General features: G+C 45.9%; 2 protein-coding genes across 2 annotated transcripts; both read left to right on the top strand.

The window, feature by feature from the left end:
* The first annotated feature begins 1,195 nt into the window (after positions 1–1,195).
* Positions 1,196–5,913, top strand: S100A11 (S100 calcium binding protein A11). The gene is made up of 3 exons (XM_053592269.1): positions 1,196–1,383; positions 4,217–4,369; positions 5,596–5,913. Exons 1-3 carry the CDS (start codon positions 1,381–1,383, stop codon positions 5,755–5,757), a joined length of 318 nt encoding a protein of 105 aa, XP_053448244.1. The 5' UTR covers positions 1,196–1,380; the 3' UTR covers positions 5,758–5,913.
* Positions 5,914–11,868: 5,955 nt separating this feature from the next.
* LOC128586466 (60S ribosomal protein L11-like) lies at positions 11,869–12,478 on the top strand. The gene has a single exon (XM_053592268.1). It carries the CDS (start codon positions 11,884–11,886, stop codon positions 12,418–12,420), a length of 537 nt encoding a protein of 178 aa, XP_053448243.1. The 5' UTR covers positions 11,869–11,883; the 3' UTR covers positions 12,421–12,478.
* The last annotated feature ends 4,924 nt before the right edge of the window (positions 12,479–17,402 follow it).

The raw sequence follows: 17,402 nt of genomic DNA, 5'->3' as shown, positions 1-17,402 counted from the left end.
GTGGCATCACAGCTCACAGCAACCTCCAACTCCTGGGCTCAAGCGATTCTCCTGCCTCTGCCTCCCAAGTAGCTGGGATTACAGGCGCCTGCCACAGCACCCAGCTATTTTTTGGTTGCAGGCCTCATTGTTCATGGGCCCACGCTGGATTCGCACCTGCAAGCTCAGGTGTATGTGGTTGGTGCCTTAGCCGCTTGAGCCACAGGCACCGAGCCAGGAAAATGTGTTTTTCACAATCAGTAGAACAGATTGAAGGGCAAAAGACCAGTTAGGAAAGTGGAGGAAAGAGGGAATGAAAACCTGAACTAGAACGGTGTAAATGAGAAAGAAAATATGAGGAATGGAGCCAACACAGAGGGTACAGGTAAACTCATTATTACCCGGTGCTCAACAAGAATATGGGACAGAAAGAGGTTTAGAGACAAAACGCGCTTCTAATGTCCTCAACTAGGGAAAATGTTAGAATGGCGGTTCCATTTGCAGAGATAAAGAAGCGAGAGATACAGATTTAGGCAACCGGAGCCAGGACTTGGAGGGTGGATTTGCAGCAGTTGGGGTGACCAGCTCCAGCTGTGACAGCAGAGTCACACCCTGCCTGGCGGCCCATCGTCTTCATTCATATCTACTCTGCAGTTTGGGGGCCTTTCAAAAGTCATTTCATGTGAAATGTGATGAGAAAGGCCTCAAAAGAGAGGGAGGGCGGGAGAGGGAGACCTCTTTCACGATCTATTTACAGATAAGGAAATGGAAGCTCAAAGAGGTGAGGGTCTTGCCAAAAGTATTGTAATGAAGTAACAAATTCAGGATGAGAACCCAGAGCTTCTGGTTCTGGATAAAACGCCCAACCCTACTGCAAACTGCGTATAAATGCATTACTAGTTTTAATTGCAGTAATTTGGTCTTTTGTCCTTACTCCGTTTAGAGAAAAACTAGAGAAAAGTGTGGCAATATTCCTTGGCAATCCATTTGGCAATAACCACCACCGTTTATTAACTATCTTCAGTGTGAAGGAACAGATAGCCCAGCTTCTAGAGAACTTCTCTACAATGAAGACGCACACTATCAATACTCTGCCAACTTAACCTAAGTACCCAAAATAAGTAAACACATGACGAGATCCATGGTTATGAATAGACTTCCTAAAGACTTTTAATTCTGAAAAAGCAAAACTCTTCAAGATGACAGGACTGGGAGAGAGAGAGATTAAGTCTCAAGAGTGTAAATTGCAAGGCAAAGCTGGGCGCTCTGCACCGCGGGGGGGGGGGGGGAGGGGCTGGGCAGGGCTGGACGTGGGCGGCCGCTGGGATCCGCTCCCGCCCGCTAGTCACAACTTGCTGCGCCGCTCCCAGCCACAGCCTCGGTACCTCGCTCAGCTCCAGCATGGTAAGGCTCACTTTTTCTTCCTATTAAATAAAACGAAAAGAGCGACAGCTTGCTTTCCTCCAGGCTTTATCTCGGTGTGTGTGCGGGTCTGGCAGAGCAGGAAATACGAACCTCGGGGAGGGAGTTAGAAAAGAGAGGATGGAGGAAGTCCCAGTTATAGCTGTTAACGACAGCCTAGAGGTGGCAGCCGAGCTTCCTTTGCTTTCCCGGGGCAGATAAAGGTATAGGACCGGAGGAGAGGAAGTCGGCGAGGCGGCCGCTGACCTCGGGCAGTGCCCCAGCTAGGGAGGCGCCTCCCCAGCTCCCGGGGCCGCCGCGGCCGCCTCCCTCCCTGCCCGGAATGCGACCAAGGCGACCTCCGGGGGCTGTGCTTCAGGTCCCTCGCCACTGGTCTCCCGAAAGGCCGGGAGAGCCTGGGCCAAAGCTAAAGACGGGGGTGGGGTGGGTGGGGGTTGGATTCTGAGTTACTTCTCTAGACCAGAAAAGGAACTCTCGTCAAGTACCAGGGAAAATCCAAGTTTCAGTAAGCGACCGGAAGGGGCCAAGACACGCAGAGCCCGAAACCCCGGCCTGTGGTCGCGGGCAGCGCCGCCACCGATAACGTGGGAGGCGCGCATCCGGCCGGGCCCCCTCCTTCCCCCTCTCCCTCCGGCCCCACAGTCTTTTCGGGCACTACGTCCAAGACCAGTTTTTCTCCCTTCAGCTCCTTTCTTCTCCACGTGGAACTCCCTGTCTTTTCCACTAATCCACCTCCAAAATCTCCCTCTTTCTTTACCTCTCCTTAGTGGGAAGAGTCAGCCACTTCTGGCCCGTGGGCCAAATCGAGTTTTCTGTTTTACCCACAAGCTAAGGATGAACTTTACATTTGTAAATAGTTGAAAGAAAACCAAAAGAATAACACTTTATGACCTGTGAAAATTATATGGAAACCAAGCTTCAGCGTCCATAAATAAAATGATACTGGGACGCCGCCACACCCATTCACTTCTGCTCTGTTTGGAGTTGCAGTCCCGCTAGGGTGGGGCAGGGTGACGGAAGAGGAAGGTGTTGGTTAAGAAAGAGACTGCAATACTGACTTTTTACTGTTACTTCTTTTTCATGTTCTTGTTTTTTTTCCTTTCTTCGCATGTTGAGTCCTAGGCATGCATTTTTAAAGTTATTTCACAGTATCTTTATCGTTTTCTCCTTCCTATCAAGGTCCCCACCAGATAAAACTCCGAGGGTGCAGACAGCTGGTTCTCCTCTCCATCAGCCACCGCTCCACCGGGGGCAAAGCCTTGCCATCTCCAGAGTCCCCTAGAGCTCAACAAATTGTGCAGTTCCATTTCAGTAATTTGATAATTGTGGAATTGTCTTTCTTTCTTTCTTTCACTTTGGAGAATGGGGGGGAGTGCAAGGAGGTTTTAATTTTCACCACGTGACTGATAGTAACAATTTTCAAAAGAAAATAACATTCTAAATTACATCAAGACTGATGTTAAGGAGAGAAAAAGTGTAAAGCAGAAATCAAAACTATCTAAATTCTGCAAGGAAAAGAAGCAGGGGGAGTATCTGTATTTCCAGAAAAAGCTCACAAAGCCTGTGCCCCTTCACCAGCCGCCTTCTTGTCATCTGGTAGGAGGACAGTGGGATTTTAGTCCTGATAAGAGCATTTTGTGTGACAACACTTCTGCTTCAAGGCTGTGGTATTTTGTTTCTGTCCCCAAGTCCCTGAAACTAGCAATGATTTCCTTAAGAAAAAGTTTTCTTTAGAGAAAAAAAAAAAAACACCTCAGTGTGATTATTGGGAAAGGATTCGCCTGTGCACGAGTTAATGGGCACCGGCAGACAGATGTAAATAAAGGCTGAAGGAGGGACGGTACCAACCGCAGCTGTGCCATTAGGGGCTCAGAGCAATCCTTACTTAGCACGTGTGAATTGCGGAGCCAGAAAGCTCTAGCTCTAGGAGCCAGAAAGTCCATCCGGAGAACAAATTAAAGGCTAAACGTTAGATTGCCGACGCCACCACCCAAGTTTAACTCGGGGTTAGTACCAAGAGATGAAATCTCAGAGGAAGGGAGTGGCCCAGCAGTTTTCCCGGCAAACCTGCACTTGCCGCCCTCGCCCAACAGGGGACGCCACAAGGGCCGCGCGGCGGGGCCCGGGCTGGGGCAGGAATGGCGGAACCTCGCCGAGGGATTCTGCTGTGAGGGAAGAATCTGCGCCCCCCGCTCTGGGGGGCACTGGTGTGAACCTTCCTGTTTGGAAGTGGTTTCTAGAAAGTCCCGCTGGCTCTTACCGTGGGAGGCGGCGCCAGACCCGGCCAGCTACCCGTGTGTCCCCTGCCGCCGCGGCTGCATTAAAGGTTCCACACTCAAATATCAAACTTTGAACATGAGAAACATTGGCAGGTCTCCCACACCATGCACGCTGACAGCCATGCTTTCGGTTTTCTTCAAGAAATTTATGAGTCCAGGAACCCAGTCTTGTTTTAACGAGGACAGGCACTTCATTCTCACAAAAGCCCCTGTACAGTCTTGAAAAAGAGAAAATTATTCAATCTAGGACAGAGGCTGGCGCGCAGGTGGGTTCATGGACCTGGTCACACGTGTATTAATCTGCACTGCCTGACGTCACTCGGGCTGTGCGCTGCTTTGGGACGCGCCCTCGGTGCTGCCAACACTGGGTGGTTGCAGCTCACAGACGTGACCTTCTATGTTTGTCTTGGGCCCCGGAGTCCCCTGAAAAATGACCCAGTCACTGCTGTGACCCGAAGTAGACAGGAGTCTCTCCAGTGCCGCTAGCATCCAGCCCCTTCCCCTTGTCTGACCCCTGGGTTATTTTCTCTCCAAAGGCAAAAGTCCCCAGCCCCACTGAGACCGAGCGGTGCATTGAGTCCCTGATCGCTGTGTTCCAGAAGTATGCTGGAAAGGACGGCTACAGCTACACCCTGTCCAAGACTGAGTTCCTGAACTTCATGAACACAGAGCTGGCTGCCTTCACAAAGGTCCTGGTCCCAGACTTCTCCCCACCCCATCCCACACTGCCCACAGCATGAAACAACACCCTGGCAGAATGGGCAAGGACCAGAGCTGGCACCTGCTCCATGTATCCCGGGCTCCTAGCACTCCTTCCAAGATGGGTGGTCCACAGAGCAGGCCAGGCCAGGCCCCTGAGCCTCAGAGGGCTCCCAGTGGATACTAAAGGGCCTATGCTTCTGCTTGTTTTTTTTTTTTAATTAAGAAGTGTTTTAAAGATTAAACTGCATGATATAGGGAATGGTGATTGCTTTTCCATGTAGGGGGAGAGGTATATGAAATGGTATATGACGCTATAGAACTGTTTTCTCATTTTTATTCTTCCACCCCAAAGGCTCTAGGGCTACCCTGTCCAATAGAACTTTCTGCAGTGATGGAAATAATGTACATCTGGATTATCCGATATGGTAGTCAGCACTCACATGTGGCTAGTGTGACCAAGCAATTTCCCAAATTAATTAAATTTAAATGGAAATAGTGGCTGAGGTGAGAGCATCGCTTGAAGTCCTCTTAGGCTGGACCAGTGAGACCACTGTCTCAATTTTTAAAAAGTAATTAGGGTGGTGCCTGTGGCTCAGTGAGCAGGGCACGGCCCCAAATACCGAGGGTGGTGGGTTCAAACCCAGCCCCGGCCAAACAGCAACAACAACAACAAAAAATAGCCAGGCGTTGTGGCGGGCGCCTGTAGTCCCGGCTACTCGGGAGGCTGAGGCAGGAGAATCGCCTAAGCCCAGGAGTTGGAGGTTGCTGTGAGCTGTGTGATGCCACGGCACTCTACCAAGGGCAATAAAGTGAAACTCTGTCTCTACAAAAAAAAAAAAAAATTTAAAAAGTAATTAAAAATAAATGTACATAGCGATGTATAACCAGTGGTTATAAAAGTGTATCTGCTGGGAGTCCCACGAGTGGAAGACGAGGCAATTAGGGCTTGCACGCTCTTTCTACTGAAATCCTTCTGTGCAGCATTTGTAAGAAGTGTTCTGCTGATTCTACAAAACTGAGTAGATGTCATAGAAAGACTCCTGAACTAGGAGCAGGAAAACCTTGCTTAAGCCCCAGGTCTTCTCCTTAGGCTGGTCACTTTCCCTTTTAGAGTCTGTTGCTGGGTCTGTTATATAGAAGTATCACTAATCCCTATCCTATGCCTTACACTCCTGTGAGAATAATAAAGGTGGTGGTATTATTAACTTTGCAGAATCAGAAGGACCCTGGCGTGCTTGACCGCATGATGAAGAAACTGGACCTCAACTCTGATGGGCAGTTAGATTTCCAAGAATTCCTTAATCTTATCGGAGGCATGGCTGTGGCTTGTCATGAATCCTTTCTCAAGGCTGCCCATCCTCACAAGCGGATGTGAGGACCCCACCTGGCCTCAAACCCACCCCATTTCCTTCTAGACCCCATCATCAACCCCTCCTCAGAGCCCACACATCCCCTGAGCCCAGCACACCCACCACCCCATGCAGGCCTCACTTGCAGTTAGCAATAAAACAGTATCATTTTTTTAAAAACAGGAACTGGAGATGAAGTGAGTTTGTGTGAGGGTAGAGTGGGAGGATCGTAAATCAGATTGACGGAAGCTGTTACCAGGAGCTACATAGCAAATGGTAAAAATGCATCTCAGGTGTACATAGAATCCTGACTAATGATACAACCAGAACCGTCTCTAAATTACTTAGACTGGTGGAGAGGTCTCACTTTCTATTCACTCATTAAATATCTATCCCCTCCTACCACAGCCCCACAGACACAACCAGAAAGACAGGCAAGGTCTTGCCTTCACTGAGTGTAATTTCTAGTCCAGAGACAAATCCTGAATGAGTATACAAAGGACTGTCAGAATGTTATAAATTTGAGGAAGAAAAAATTACAATTAAGTATAGATTAAGCGGGGCTGGGGGAGGCACTATTCAGAGGAGATGACATTTGGGCCAATGGAGGTGGAGAATTTAGGAGAAGGAAAAGAAAGGGCAAAGGTGAGAAGAAACCGAAGTGTCTGGGGAATAGAAAGGAGGCTACTTTTGCCAAGGTCTTTATGTTTAGCTGTTAACACAAGTTTTCATTTTCTAAACCCTCTGAAACAGCCACAGGGAAAGAGCCCAGAGAGAATAAGAAGGCTGACCCAGGGTTAAATATGGCAGATTGGAGAGAAGGAGAGGCAGCTGTCAGTGGTCCACAGTCATCCCCAAGAAGCACAGAGGGAAAGTGATGTTTCTGAAAAATCTGTGATTCCTTATCCATCTATGTAAGTTTTAACTAATTAGTATAAATCTCTCTGGATCACAGTTTAGTCTTTCACAAACTGAGTAGAATGGCTTAGACAATTTCTGAGGTCATTTTTTGGCTCTGAAATTCCAAACTGAAGACTAGTGCCTCAGACGAGCAAGTCTAGATTTTTTTTTAGCGGGGTGAGGGGACAGTCATTTTGTTGCCCTGGACAGAGTGCCATAGCATCACAGCTCACAGCAACCTCAAGCTCTTGGGCTTAAGCGATTGTCTTGCCTCAGCCTCCCAAGTAGTTGGAACTGTATACAATCACCCACCACAACACCCAGCTATATTGTTGTTGTTGCCATTGTTGTTTTAGCTGGCCCAGCCGGTTTGAAACCACCAGTCTTGGTGTACGTGGCCGGTGCTCTACCCACTGAGCTCCGGCGCCGCCAAGTCTAGATTTTTTGAGTTGAATTGTACCTGCCTCTTGCAGGAGTTCCTTACAGTGCACTCACCATTCTACTGAAACCTCTATGCTACTAGTCACCATCCCAGCAAGTGGGCTTCCAATCATCCTTCCTGACCTTCAAGGAAGTAGAAGCTTTGGATGTAGACACATGTTGTTCTGCCCAGGAGATCCCCCAAAGACCACACAGCCAGACAAGTCAAATTAAAAAGGAGTCCTTTTATTGAAGAGCTGGCTGGTGACTGCCTCAGTGACCCAACATGAGGTTTCTGAGAGCAGCCTGGAGTTGACTGACACTCTTTTATAAGGCAAAATATTTCCAAGGGGCAAGCAAGCATAGAAAACAGCAGTTAGGGGAAGTCACGAGGATAAGGTGGCTTCATCAGTTTACAATGCTGTGATCACGAGAGCACTTAGGAATTCTTTTTACAAAACAAATACAATCTAAAATGTCCTAAGGTAGTATAGGGAGGGGGACTCGCAGATGAGGGTTATAAACAGCATGATCACAAAAAGTGATAATCACCAAGGATATATATAATCATGCATGCAGTCAGTAACCTACATCACTAACAATCCTAGTTAAATGTATTCCCATTGTTACACAATGGGAGGCAAACAAGAAGAACCAGTTTTGAAGGTAACAAAATATAACAGAAAAGGAGTAAACAGTAAAGTGGAATCAAACTTGCTCTTTCAACATTTCCATATCATATACAGATGGCACAAAGACCACCTTAACATAATCACGAGGGTTTTGTCACAACGGTAGTTAGTGACTTTCTACACAATACTGATAGTTCTAATAGTTCTAACCAGGTACACTTAAAATAGCATGCAATGGGTGGGGAGGCAAGTAGAACCGTTTTATTATTATTAATAATGCAATAAAATGTAGTGAAACAAAAAAATAGAATCAGGCCTGTTTTGCCTTCCCACTGATTGTCAGGAAAAGGAACTATATCAAAATAGAATTAGGCTTGCTTCTCTTTCACATTATTGTGTTTTTAATGTGTTTTTAACATAAAAACACAATAATGTTGACCAAAAAGAGCTATCTAAGGCAGAAACTTGAGGGTGTGGAAGTGCTAAGAGTCTTTTGCTTTGTTTTCCTTTTAGGAAGATGAAACACTTGAGACCAGGTGACGTGGCTCTCCCCTGTAACCTTAGCACTCTAAGAGGCTGAGGTGGGTTAATCCCTGTCTCTACTAAAAATACAAAAAGAAAAAAAAACCTAGCCCAGCATTGTGGCATGCCCCCATAGTCCCAGCTACTCAGGAGGCTGAAGCAAGAACATTATTCAAACTCTGAATTTGAGATTGCTGTGAGTTATGATGCCACAACACTCTACCCAGGGCAACAGAGTAACAGAGTGAGACTCCATCTAAAAAATAATAATAATAATAATACACTTGTCAAAAATTAAAGTGTTTGAAATGACTGCTATTTTGGTTGTGAGGGGATCAGCCAGAATTTCTTTTAAGAATTATAACTGTGGCTTGGTGCCTGTGGCTCAAGTGGCTGAGGCGCCAGCCACATACACCTGAGCCAGCAGGTTCGAATCCAGCCCGGGCCTGCCAAACAACAATGATGGCTGCAACCAAAAAATAGCCGGGCTTTGTGGCGGATGCCTATAGTCCCAGCTACTTGGGAGGCGGAGGCAGGAGAATCTCTTGAGCCCACGAGTTGGAGGTTGCTGTGAGCTGTGATGCCACTGCACTTTACCCAGGGTGACAGCTTGAGGCTCTGTCTCACAAAAAAAAAAAAAAATTTATAACTGCATTAGCTATTCATTACTGTGTAACAAATTACCACAAGCTTAATGACATAAAACAACACAATTTCACTGTTTCCCAGTTTCTGTAGGTCAAGAGCCTGAATGTGGCTTACCTGGGCTCCCTGCCTCAGGGCCTCTCAGAAGGCTACAGCCAGTGTCATCCAGGGCTGGGGTCTCATTTGAGGTTCAACTGGGCAAGAAGCGCCCCCAAGCTCACATAGCAGGATTCAGTTCTTCAAGGGCTATTAGACAGTGGGCTTCAGCTTCTGGCTGACTGCTAATTGCAGGCATCCTCAGTTCCTTGTCAAATCAGGCTGTCCATGCTTGTTTTATTAAAGCATGCAAGCTGAGAAGTAGAGAATAGAGAATCTGCTACCAAAATGAAAACCAAGTTTGGTATAACCAAGTAGTGGAAGTGATAACATCATCACCTTTGCTGTATTCTATTGGTTAGAAGCAAGTCATAGGTCCTGCTCACACTCAGGGAGAAGGAATCGCACAGGAATGTGAATATGAGGAGAGGTGATTATGGGGGGCCATCTTAGTGTTTACACACATAAACCATATAGCAAGAATTTAGCTCTGAGAATGAGAACATTGGCATCACGGGAACTGGAAAGAAGTTACAAGATATGTTCCCTAACCCTACATCCTACCTTTCCTCTTCCCATCACTGGACAAACTGTTCAAAAGATTGGACTACTTACACTGCCTTTACTTCCAGATCTACCTTTTAACAACACCCTCCCCCCAAAAGTGATTTTTATGCAGGTGCTGTACAGACCATACTTTAGGAAATTCTCTGCTCATTTTCTCTGGTTAACCTCTGAACCCATGGCTTTGGTTTATGTGCTGATGACTCACAATTCTATATCTTTAGCTGAAATCTCTCTCAAGAATTCCCAGCTCATCTGTTTAACCTAACTTCTCCACTTGCCTGTCCCACAGCTAGGGATTCTTGTTAAAAGTGATAAGAAATTCAATTCAGGCTCAGCACCTGTGGCTCAAGCAGCTAAGGCACCAGCCACAAACACCTGAGCTGGCGGGTTCGAATCCAGCCTGGGCCCACCAAACAACAATGATGGCTGCAACCAAAAAAATAGCCAGTAGTCCCAGCTACTTAGGAGGCAGAGGCAGGAGAATCGCTTGAGCCCAGGAGTTGGAAGTTGCTATGAGCTGTGATGCCACGGCACTCTACCCAGGGTGACAACCTGAGGCTCTGTCTCAAAAAAAAAAAGAAAAAAGTAAAGAAAAGAAATTCAAATTGTCTTAAGCAAAAGCAGGAATTTATTTTTTTTTAAATCACAACTAGGATTCTTTATTTGTCATTATTAAAAGCCTGAATTTTAGACAGATTCTTGGACTGGTGGTTCATATCCACCAGCTCATTCAACTTTAGCACCTGTCTCATCCCCAGTAATTTTTCCAGAACTACGACCTTCACCCTGAAGCTCCATGAGTTTTCCCAATTCAAACTTGGGTTTCTTCAGCATTTTTACCTTTCTAACAAAGACATCATGGAGAGGATAAATAGATTGGCGTGCCTTTTCTGTCTTTTCCAATGCTGGCCGGAATCAATTTATTGACAACTTCTTTCAAGTCATTTTCTACACCTCTTTGGTCATGATTTTCATCATTTTGGATTTGGTGAACCTGTTGGTACTGGGCATGCAAGGTCTTCCATATCTGATTGTTGTGTTTTTTAGTAAAACCAACACAACACAGACAAAGCAAATAACCATCGTTAGTCTTAACATGAACACGAGCTTCAATCACCATTTTTTAACCATAGCACACAGATTGTCACAGGTAAGATCCATGCCATGGAAGTTATCAGGAAGTTTTTGCCCTGAACATCTTCAGTAATCAGCTTGAGTTTTCTAAATGCAACTTCATCATTCTGCAGATCAGCAAGACTCACTTCAAACACACGACCTTTGAGGCATCAGATGCAATTTTGGTTCCTTGAGTCCTAGTGACTAGTGTTTTCCCAATATTTCTTATATTGAACATAGCAGGTGCCTTCACATCATACCAATCTTCCTTAGAAAATGGGTCAACCACTTTCTCCTTGGCTCCTTTTTTGCCGACTTCTGTAAGGCAGTTGTTCTTGCCGACCATGGTGGTAGTCAGCAAGCCAAAAGGCCGAAAACAGGAATTTATTGACTCATACAGCTGGACAATCAGGGGACAGCCTCAGCTTTACACACCTCCCAGAGCTGGTGTTTTTCCTGAATTCCCTGGCTCTGTTTCTTAAGCATTGGCTCCAGTCTCAGGGCCTTTCCATGTGGTCTTGAAGACCATTGGCAATTCTAAGGCTACAAACTCTCAGAATACATCAGGAAGGGGGGTGGCGCCTGTGACTCAAAGGAGTAGGGCGCCAGCCCCATATGCCGGAGGTGGGGGGTTCAAACCCAGCCCTGGCCAAAAACTGCAAAAAAAGAAAGAAAAAGAATACATCAGGAAGAAGAAAAAAAACAATTGCCTTTATCCCAGAATTTTTGGCAAAGGTACTGAGAGACCCTTTATTTGGACCAACTCAGATCAGTTGACCACCTGTAGGCCCAGCACTGTGCATTGATTAACCTGGACACAGGCTATGTCCTTGACTCCTAGTACTGGGGGAGTGGACACCTACCCAAACAAAGACAACCAAGAGTCAGAGAGTGGAGCAGGAGTTATTTCAGAAAGAAGGGAAAATGGATGCTGCAAAGACAAGGAACAAATCTCAAATATGACGTGCTTTAAACTGGACCCTACAGTTGTGGATCACCCAAAACCTGACCCTCTTGCTTCATTCCCGATTTCAGTGAATCTCATCACCCAATTACCCAAACCTGAGACTAAGCCTACATTTCTCTTTCTCACCACTACATCCAGTCATCATTTCTTAGGTCTTACCTCTTACATACTCATCCCCGCCATCCTCACTGCCTTATTTCAAAGTCTTAACTGGTCCACTGACCATCTTCTCTCCATTCTCTTTCTTTAAAAAGTGTTGGCCAGACTTTCTCTTCCTGTTTCCCATCATGGCGCAGGATCAAGGTGAAAAGGAGAACCCCATGCGGGAAATTCATATCCGCAAGCTCTGCCTCAACATCTGTGTGGGGGAGAGTGGAGACAGACTGACCCGGGCAGCCAAGGTGTTGGAGCAGCTCACAGGCCAGACCCCTGTGTTTTCCAAAGCTAGATACACTGTCAGAGCCTTTAGCATCAGGAGAAATGAGAAGATTGCAGTCCACTGCACAGTCAGAGGGGCTAAGGCAGAAGAAATCCTGGAGAAAGGTCTGAAGGTGCGAGAGTATGAATTAAGAAAAAATAACTTCTCAGATACTAGAAACTTTGGCTTTGGGATCCAGGAGCACATCGATCTGGGTATCAAATATGACCCAAGCATTGGTATCTATGGCCTGGACTTCTATGTGGTACTGGGTAGGCCAGGTTTCAGCATTGCAGACAAGAAGTGCAGGACAGGCTGCATTGGGGCCAAACACAGAATCAGCAAAGAGGAGGCCATGCGCTGGTTCCAGCAGAAGTATGATGGGATCATCCTTCCTGGCAAATAAATTCCCGTTTCTATCCAAAAGGCCAATAAAAACGTTTTCTGTGAAAAAAAAAAAAAAAGTGTTGGCCAGTGGCCATAGAACCACAAATGTCAAAGGCTCACATGCCTGTGTGCCATCCCTCAGTGGAATTGTACATGGGTCACTACAAAAGCTTTTATTTTTGTGGAGACAGAGTCTCAATCTGTCACCTTGGGTAGAGTGCCATGGCATCTTAGCTCACAGTAACCTCGAACTCTTAGACTCCAGTGATCCTCCTGCCTCAACCTCCTAGTAGCTGGGACTACAGGTGCCAACTGCAGTGCCTATTTAGTTTTCTAGTTTTAGTAGAGACCAGGTCTTGACTTGCTCAGGGTGGTCTTGAACTCCTGAACTTGAACTCAATCAACCCCTCCCCCACCTTGGCCTCCCAGAGTGAGCCACCACACCCAGCCTCTATGAAAGTTTTGAGACAGACTGTGTTATGGGCCATCATTTCACTTCCAAGAAACACAGTTCACAGCATCCTTTCTGATTCACCTGTGCCAAGTTTCAACTTGCTTGTTTTATTGGTGCTGCTGGGAGGGCTTCATTTGTCTCCATCTGAACAGATTTTAAGTTTTCTGATTTTCAAAACTTTCTTAATGACCCACGTTTAGTCACTAAGAATATATTGGAATTGATCCCAAATTTGTTTATGTCAGTTGTTCTTATAATGTGTAATTTAGTTAAATTTTTCATAAACCAATAAAATATGGGTCTTGATGAAAGTCAAATTAAATTATTTTCTTTGTTGTTGTTATTTGGCCGGGGCTGGGTTTGAACCCACCACCTCCGGCATATGGAGTCAGTGCCCTACTCCTTTGAGCCACAGGCGCCACCCAAATAGAGGTATCTTTTGTTTTTGGGGGGTTTTTTTGCAGTTTTTGGCTGGGGCTGGGTTTGAACCCACCACCTCCGGCATATGGGGCCAGCACTCTATTCCTTTGAGCCACAGCCACCACCCAAATTGAATTATTTTCAAGACTTAATTAGAGAATTTCACGAACAATAACTGCACTTGGTGTAGGAACAGCTAGGACAGCTATAAACAAATGGGCAAAAAAACCCATGAAAAACTAGAAGTATTGGCTCAGCACCCATAGCTCAGTGGTTAGGGCATCGGCCACATACATCGGGGTTGTCACATTCAAACCCAGCCTGGGCCTGCTAAACAACAATATATATATAGCCGGGCGTTGTGGCCAGCGCCTGTAGTCCCAGTTACTTGGGAGGCTGAGGCAAGAGAATCGCTTAAGCCCAAGAGTTTGAGGTTGCTGCAAGCTGTGCCACCAAAGCACTCTACCCAGGGCAACATAGTGAGACTCTGTCTCAAAAAAAAAAAAAACTAGAAGTATCTTTCATACAGATTGCCTCACAAGTATCTTTAAATTCTCCATTAAAAAAAAAAAAAACTGAAAAATCATTGTGAGTATAATTTATGCAAGAAGGGTAATATAGCAAAATACTAGGTAAAATTAATATTTAAAATATTGCCATTTTATGAATATCTATTTTAAGTAATTTTTTAAATTAACTAAACCAACAACTGGTCCCTCCCCTTCAGAAAAGAGGGCCTCTATCATTTTGCAATAAACTGTCTTTTCTTTTCCCTGTTCCCAATTTGACCTCTCTCACTCATTTCTCCACCCTGTGACCAAAGAGAGTTTTGTTTTGTTAGAGACAGAATCTCACTCCATTGCTCCAGGCTAGAGTGCCATGGCATCAGCCTAGCTGTCAGCAACCTCAAATGCCTGGGTTCAAGTTTTCAAGTGATCCTCCTCCTTCAGCCTCCCCAATATCTGGGACTATAGGCACCCATCATAATGCCCAGCTAATTTTTATTTTACTTATTTTTCTTTTCTTTTTTTTTTTTTGTAGAGACAGAGTCTCACTTTATGGCCCTCGGTAGAGTGCCGTGGCCTCACACAGCTCACAACAACCTCCAACTCCTGGGCTTAAGGCGATTCTCTTGCCTCAGCCTCCCGAGTAGCTGGGACTACAGGCACCCGCCACAATGCCCGGCTATTTTTTGGTTGCAGTTTGGCCGGGGCCAGGTTTGAACCGGCCACCCTCAGTATATGGGGCCGGCGCCTTACCGACTGAGCCACAGGCGCCGCCCCCAGCTAATTTTTAGTAGAGACAGGGTCTCACTCTTGCTCAGGCAGGTCTTGAACACCTGAGCTCAAGGGATCCTTCTCCCCTGGCCTCCCAGAATGCTGGATTATAGGTTTGAGCCACTGTACCCAGCTGACCAGAGAGTTTTGTCTTTGTTTTTTTCAAACAGTCTCAAGCTTTTGCCCTGGGTAGAGTGCTGTGGCATCACAGCTCACAGCAACCTCAAACTCTTAGACTTAAGAGATTCTCTTGCCTCAGCCTCCCAAGTAGCTGGGACTACAGGCACCTGCCACAACGCCAGGCTATTTTTTGTTTGTTTATTTTTGGTTGCAGTTGTCATTGTTGTTTGGCAGGCCTGGGCTGGATTCGAACCTGCCAGCTCCAGTGTATTGGACTGGTGCCCTACTCGCTGAGCTACAGGCACTGAGCCTGATCAAAGAGGTTTTTTTTGTAGAGACAGAGTCTCACTTTATGGCCCTCAGTAGAGTGCCGTGATGTCACACAGGTCGCAGCAACCTCCAACTCCTGGGCTTAGGTCATTCTCTTGCCTCAACCTCCCAAATAGCTGGGACTACAGGCACCCGCTACAACACCAGCTATTTTTTTGTTGCAGTTTGGCTGGGGTCAGGTTTGAACCCACCACCCTCCGTATATGGGGCCAGCGCCCTACCCACTGAGCCACAGGAGCCACCGGACCAGAGTTTTTAAAGGCAGTTTCGAGTGTTGCTCCCATGGTTAAAACCAAGCATTGTTCTTCTTAACAGGATTCTTTGAGGCACCCACGAGCCTCGTGGTCAGCACCCTGTCCACCTCTCCAGCCTCCCTTTCTGCGCTCACCAAGACAACTTCTCTCTCACCTTGCCTAATAAGGCTAGAACTGATGTCACAGTGATGTGCCTCTGTGCTTTGACACATGCTCTTCTTCTGCCCTGAAAGCCCTTTGCCCCCTTCCACCTGTCCCTCTTTGTCCTGTAGAGCAGCACAAGTGTCATTTCCCCTGAAGTGACCATCCCTGCCCGAGGCTGAATACTCTGTTTTTTCTTCTATCTCAGCACTTAGTGTTCTGTTTTGGAATAGAGTTTTTGCTTGTCTGTCTTCTCCAACTTGACTTTGAACTCAAAGAGACTTAGTTAAATGCATCTTTGTATTGCTACTACTTAATGTGGTACCTCGTATACAGTAGCAACAAAATATTTGTTGAGTGAGAAAAGTATTTGTTGGATGAGTAGATAATGTCATAAGATCAGACTTGGGAGAGATTGTGTGTTCTGGGTCAGGGTCTCCACAGGAAACACAGGGTCTCCACACTCAAAAGAGTCACAGAAGAGAATTTTTTTTTTTTTTTGAGACAGAGTCTTATTTTATCGCCCTTGGTAGAGTGCCATGGTGTCACAGCTCACAGCAACCTCAAACTCTTGGGCTCAAGCCATTCTCTTGCCTCAGCCTCCGGAGTAACTGGAACTACAGGCGCCCACTAATAGCCCGGCTATTTTTAGAAACAGGGTCTTGCTATGGCTCAGGCTGGTCCTACCAGTGCTAGATAGGATTATGGGTGGGAGCACTGGCCCGGCCCCCACCGAAGAGAATTAAATGGAGGGCCTATCTACAAAGGTGTGGGTAAGAGAAAGGAAACAAGAGATAGCAAAGAACCAGGACTAGCAAAATTAGGAAGGTGTTCCCACTTCTAAGTCTGACCGGCAAGGCAAGGGAACAGGAATGGTTACTAGAATCCAAGAGCCATCACCAAGGCAGAGGGGCTGCTCACAGATACTATGGCTTTAGGTACAGAAATAAGCCACTGTTAAGCCACAGCCTGGCAGGAGTCAGGGGCATAAATGCTGATTTCTGTCTCTTCCCACCTTCTGATCTGCCTCCCATTGGCCCACTCAAGTGGAAGGCTGAGCAAGGCAAAAAAGCATAAAAAGTGGAGCTGGAGGGGGAAACAGAACATCTGGCACACTGGAGAACAGCGAGGTCAGTATGTCCCTGCCCACAGTTAGTCCTGCCACAAAGGAAACAGAGAATGCAGTGCCAACACTAATTCAGGCAGGTTGGATTTTAGTGATTATATTAATTTATTTAATTTTTTTACTGTGATTAAATACACATAACATAAAATTTACCATCTTAACCATTTTTTTTTTCTTTTTTCTTTTTTTTTTGATAGTTTTTGGCCAGGGCCGGGTTTGAACCCACAACCTCTGGTATATGGGGCCAGCACCCTACTCCTTGAGCATTTTAACCATTTTTAAGTGTACATTTCAATAGTGTGAAGTATATTCACATTGTTGTGTAAACACCACCACCATCTCTATAACTTTTTCATCTTCCCAAACAGACACTCCGTGGTTCTCAACCTTCCTAATGCCCTGACGTATTTTCATTGTTACAAAGGGGTTTCGACCCATAGGTTGAGAACCGCCGCCTACATCCATTAAACAGTAACTCTCCATTCTCACCTCCCATACACTCTGGTAACCACCATCCTACTTTTCCTGTGAAGTTGACTACTCTAGTGCCTCATAAAAGTAGATCATACAATATTTGTCTTTTATGTCTGCTTATTTCACTGAGCATAATGTCTTCAAGATTCATCTATGTTGCAGCACATGTTAGAATTTCATTCCTTTGAGGTTAATTAATATTCCATTCTCTGTGTGCGTGTGTGTGTGTGTGTGTGTACTACATTTTGTTTATCCATTCATCTATTATGGACACTTGAGTTGATTCTACATTTTTTATTGCATACAGTGCTGTTAAGAACATGGATGTACAAATAGACCTGTTCAACCCCCTGCCTTCAGATCCCTGGGGTAACTCAGAAGTAGAATTGCTGAATCATATAGTAA

The sequence above is a fragment of the Nycticebus coucang genome, chromosome 5, assembly GCF_027406575.1.
Source record: "Nycticebus coucang isolate mNycCou1 chromosome 5, mNycCou1.pri, whole genome shotgun sequence".
Taxonomy (NCBI): Eukaryota; Metazoa; Chordata; class Mammalia; order Primates; family Lorisidae; genus Nycticebus; species Nycticebus coucang.
This window is presented reverse-complemented; position numbering and strand designations above follow the sequence as displayed.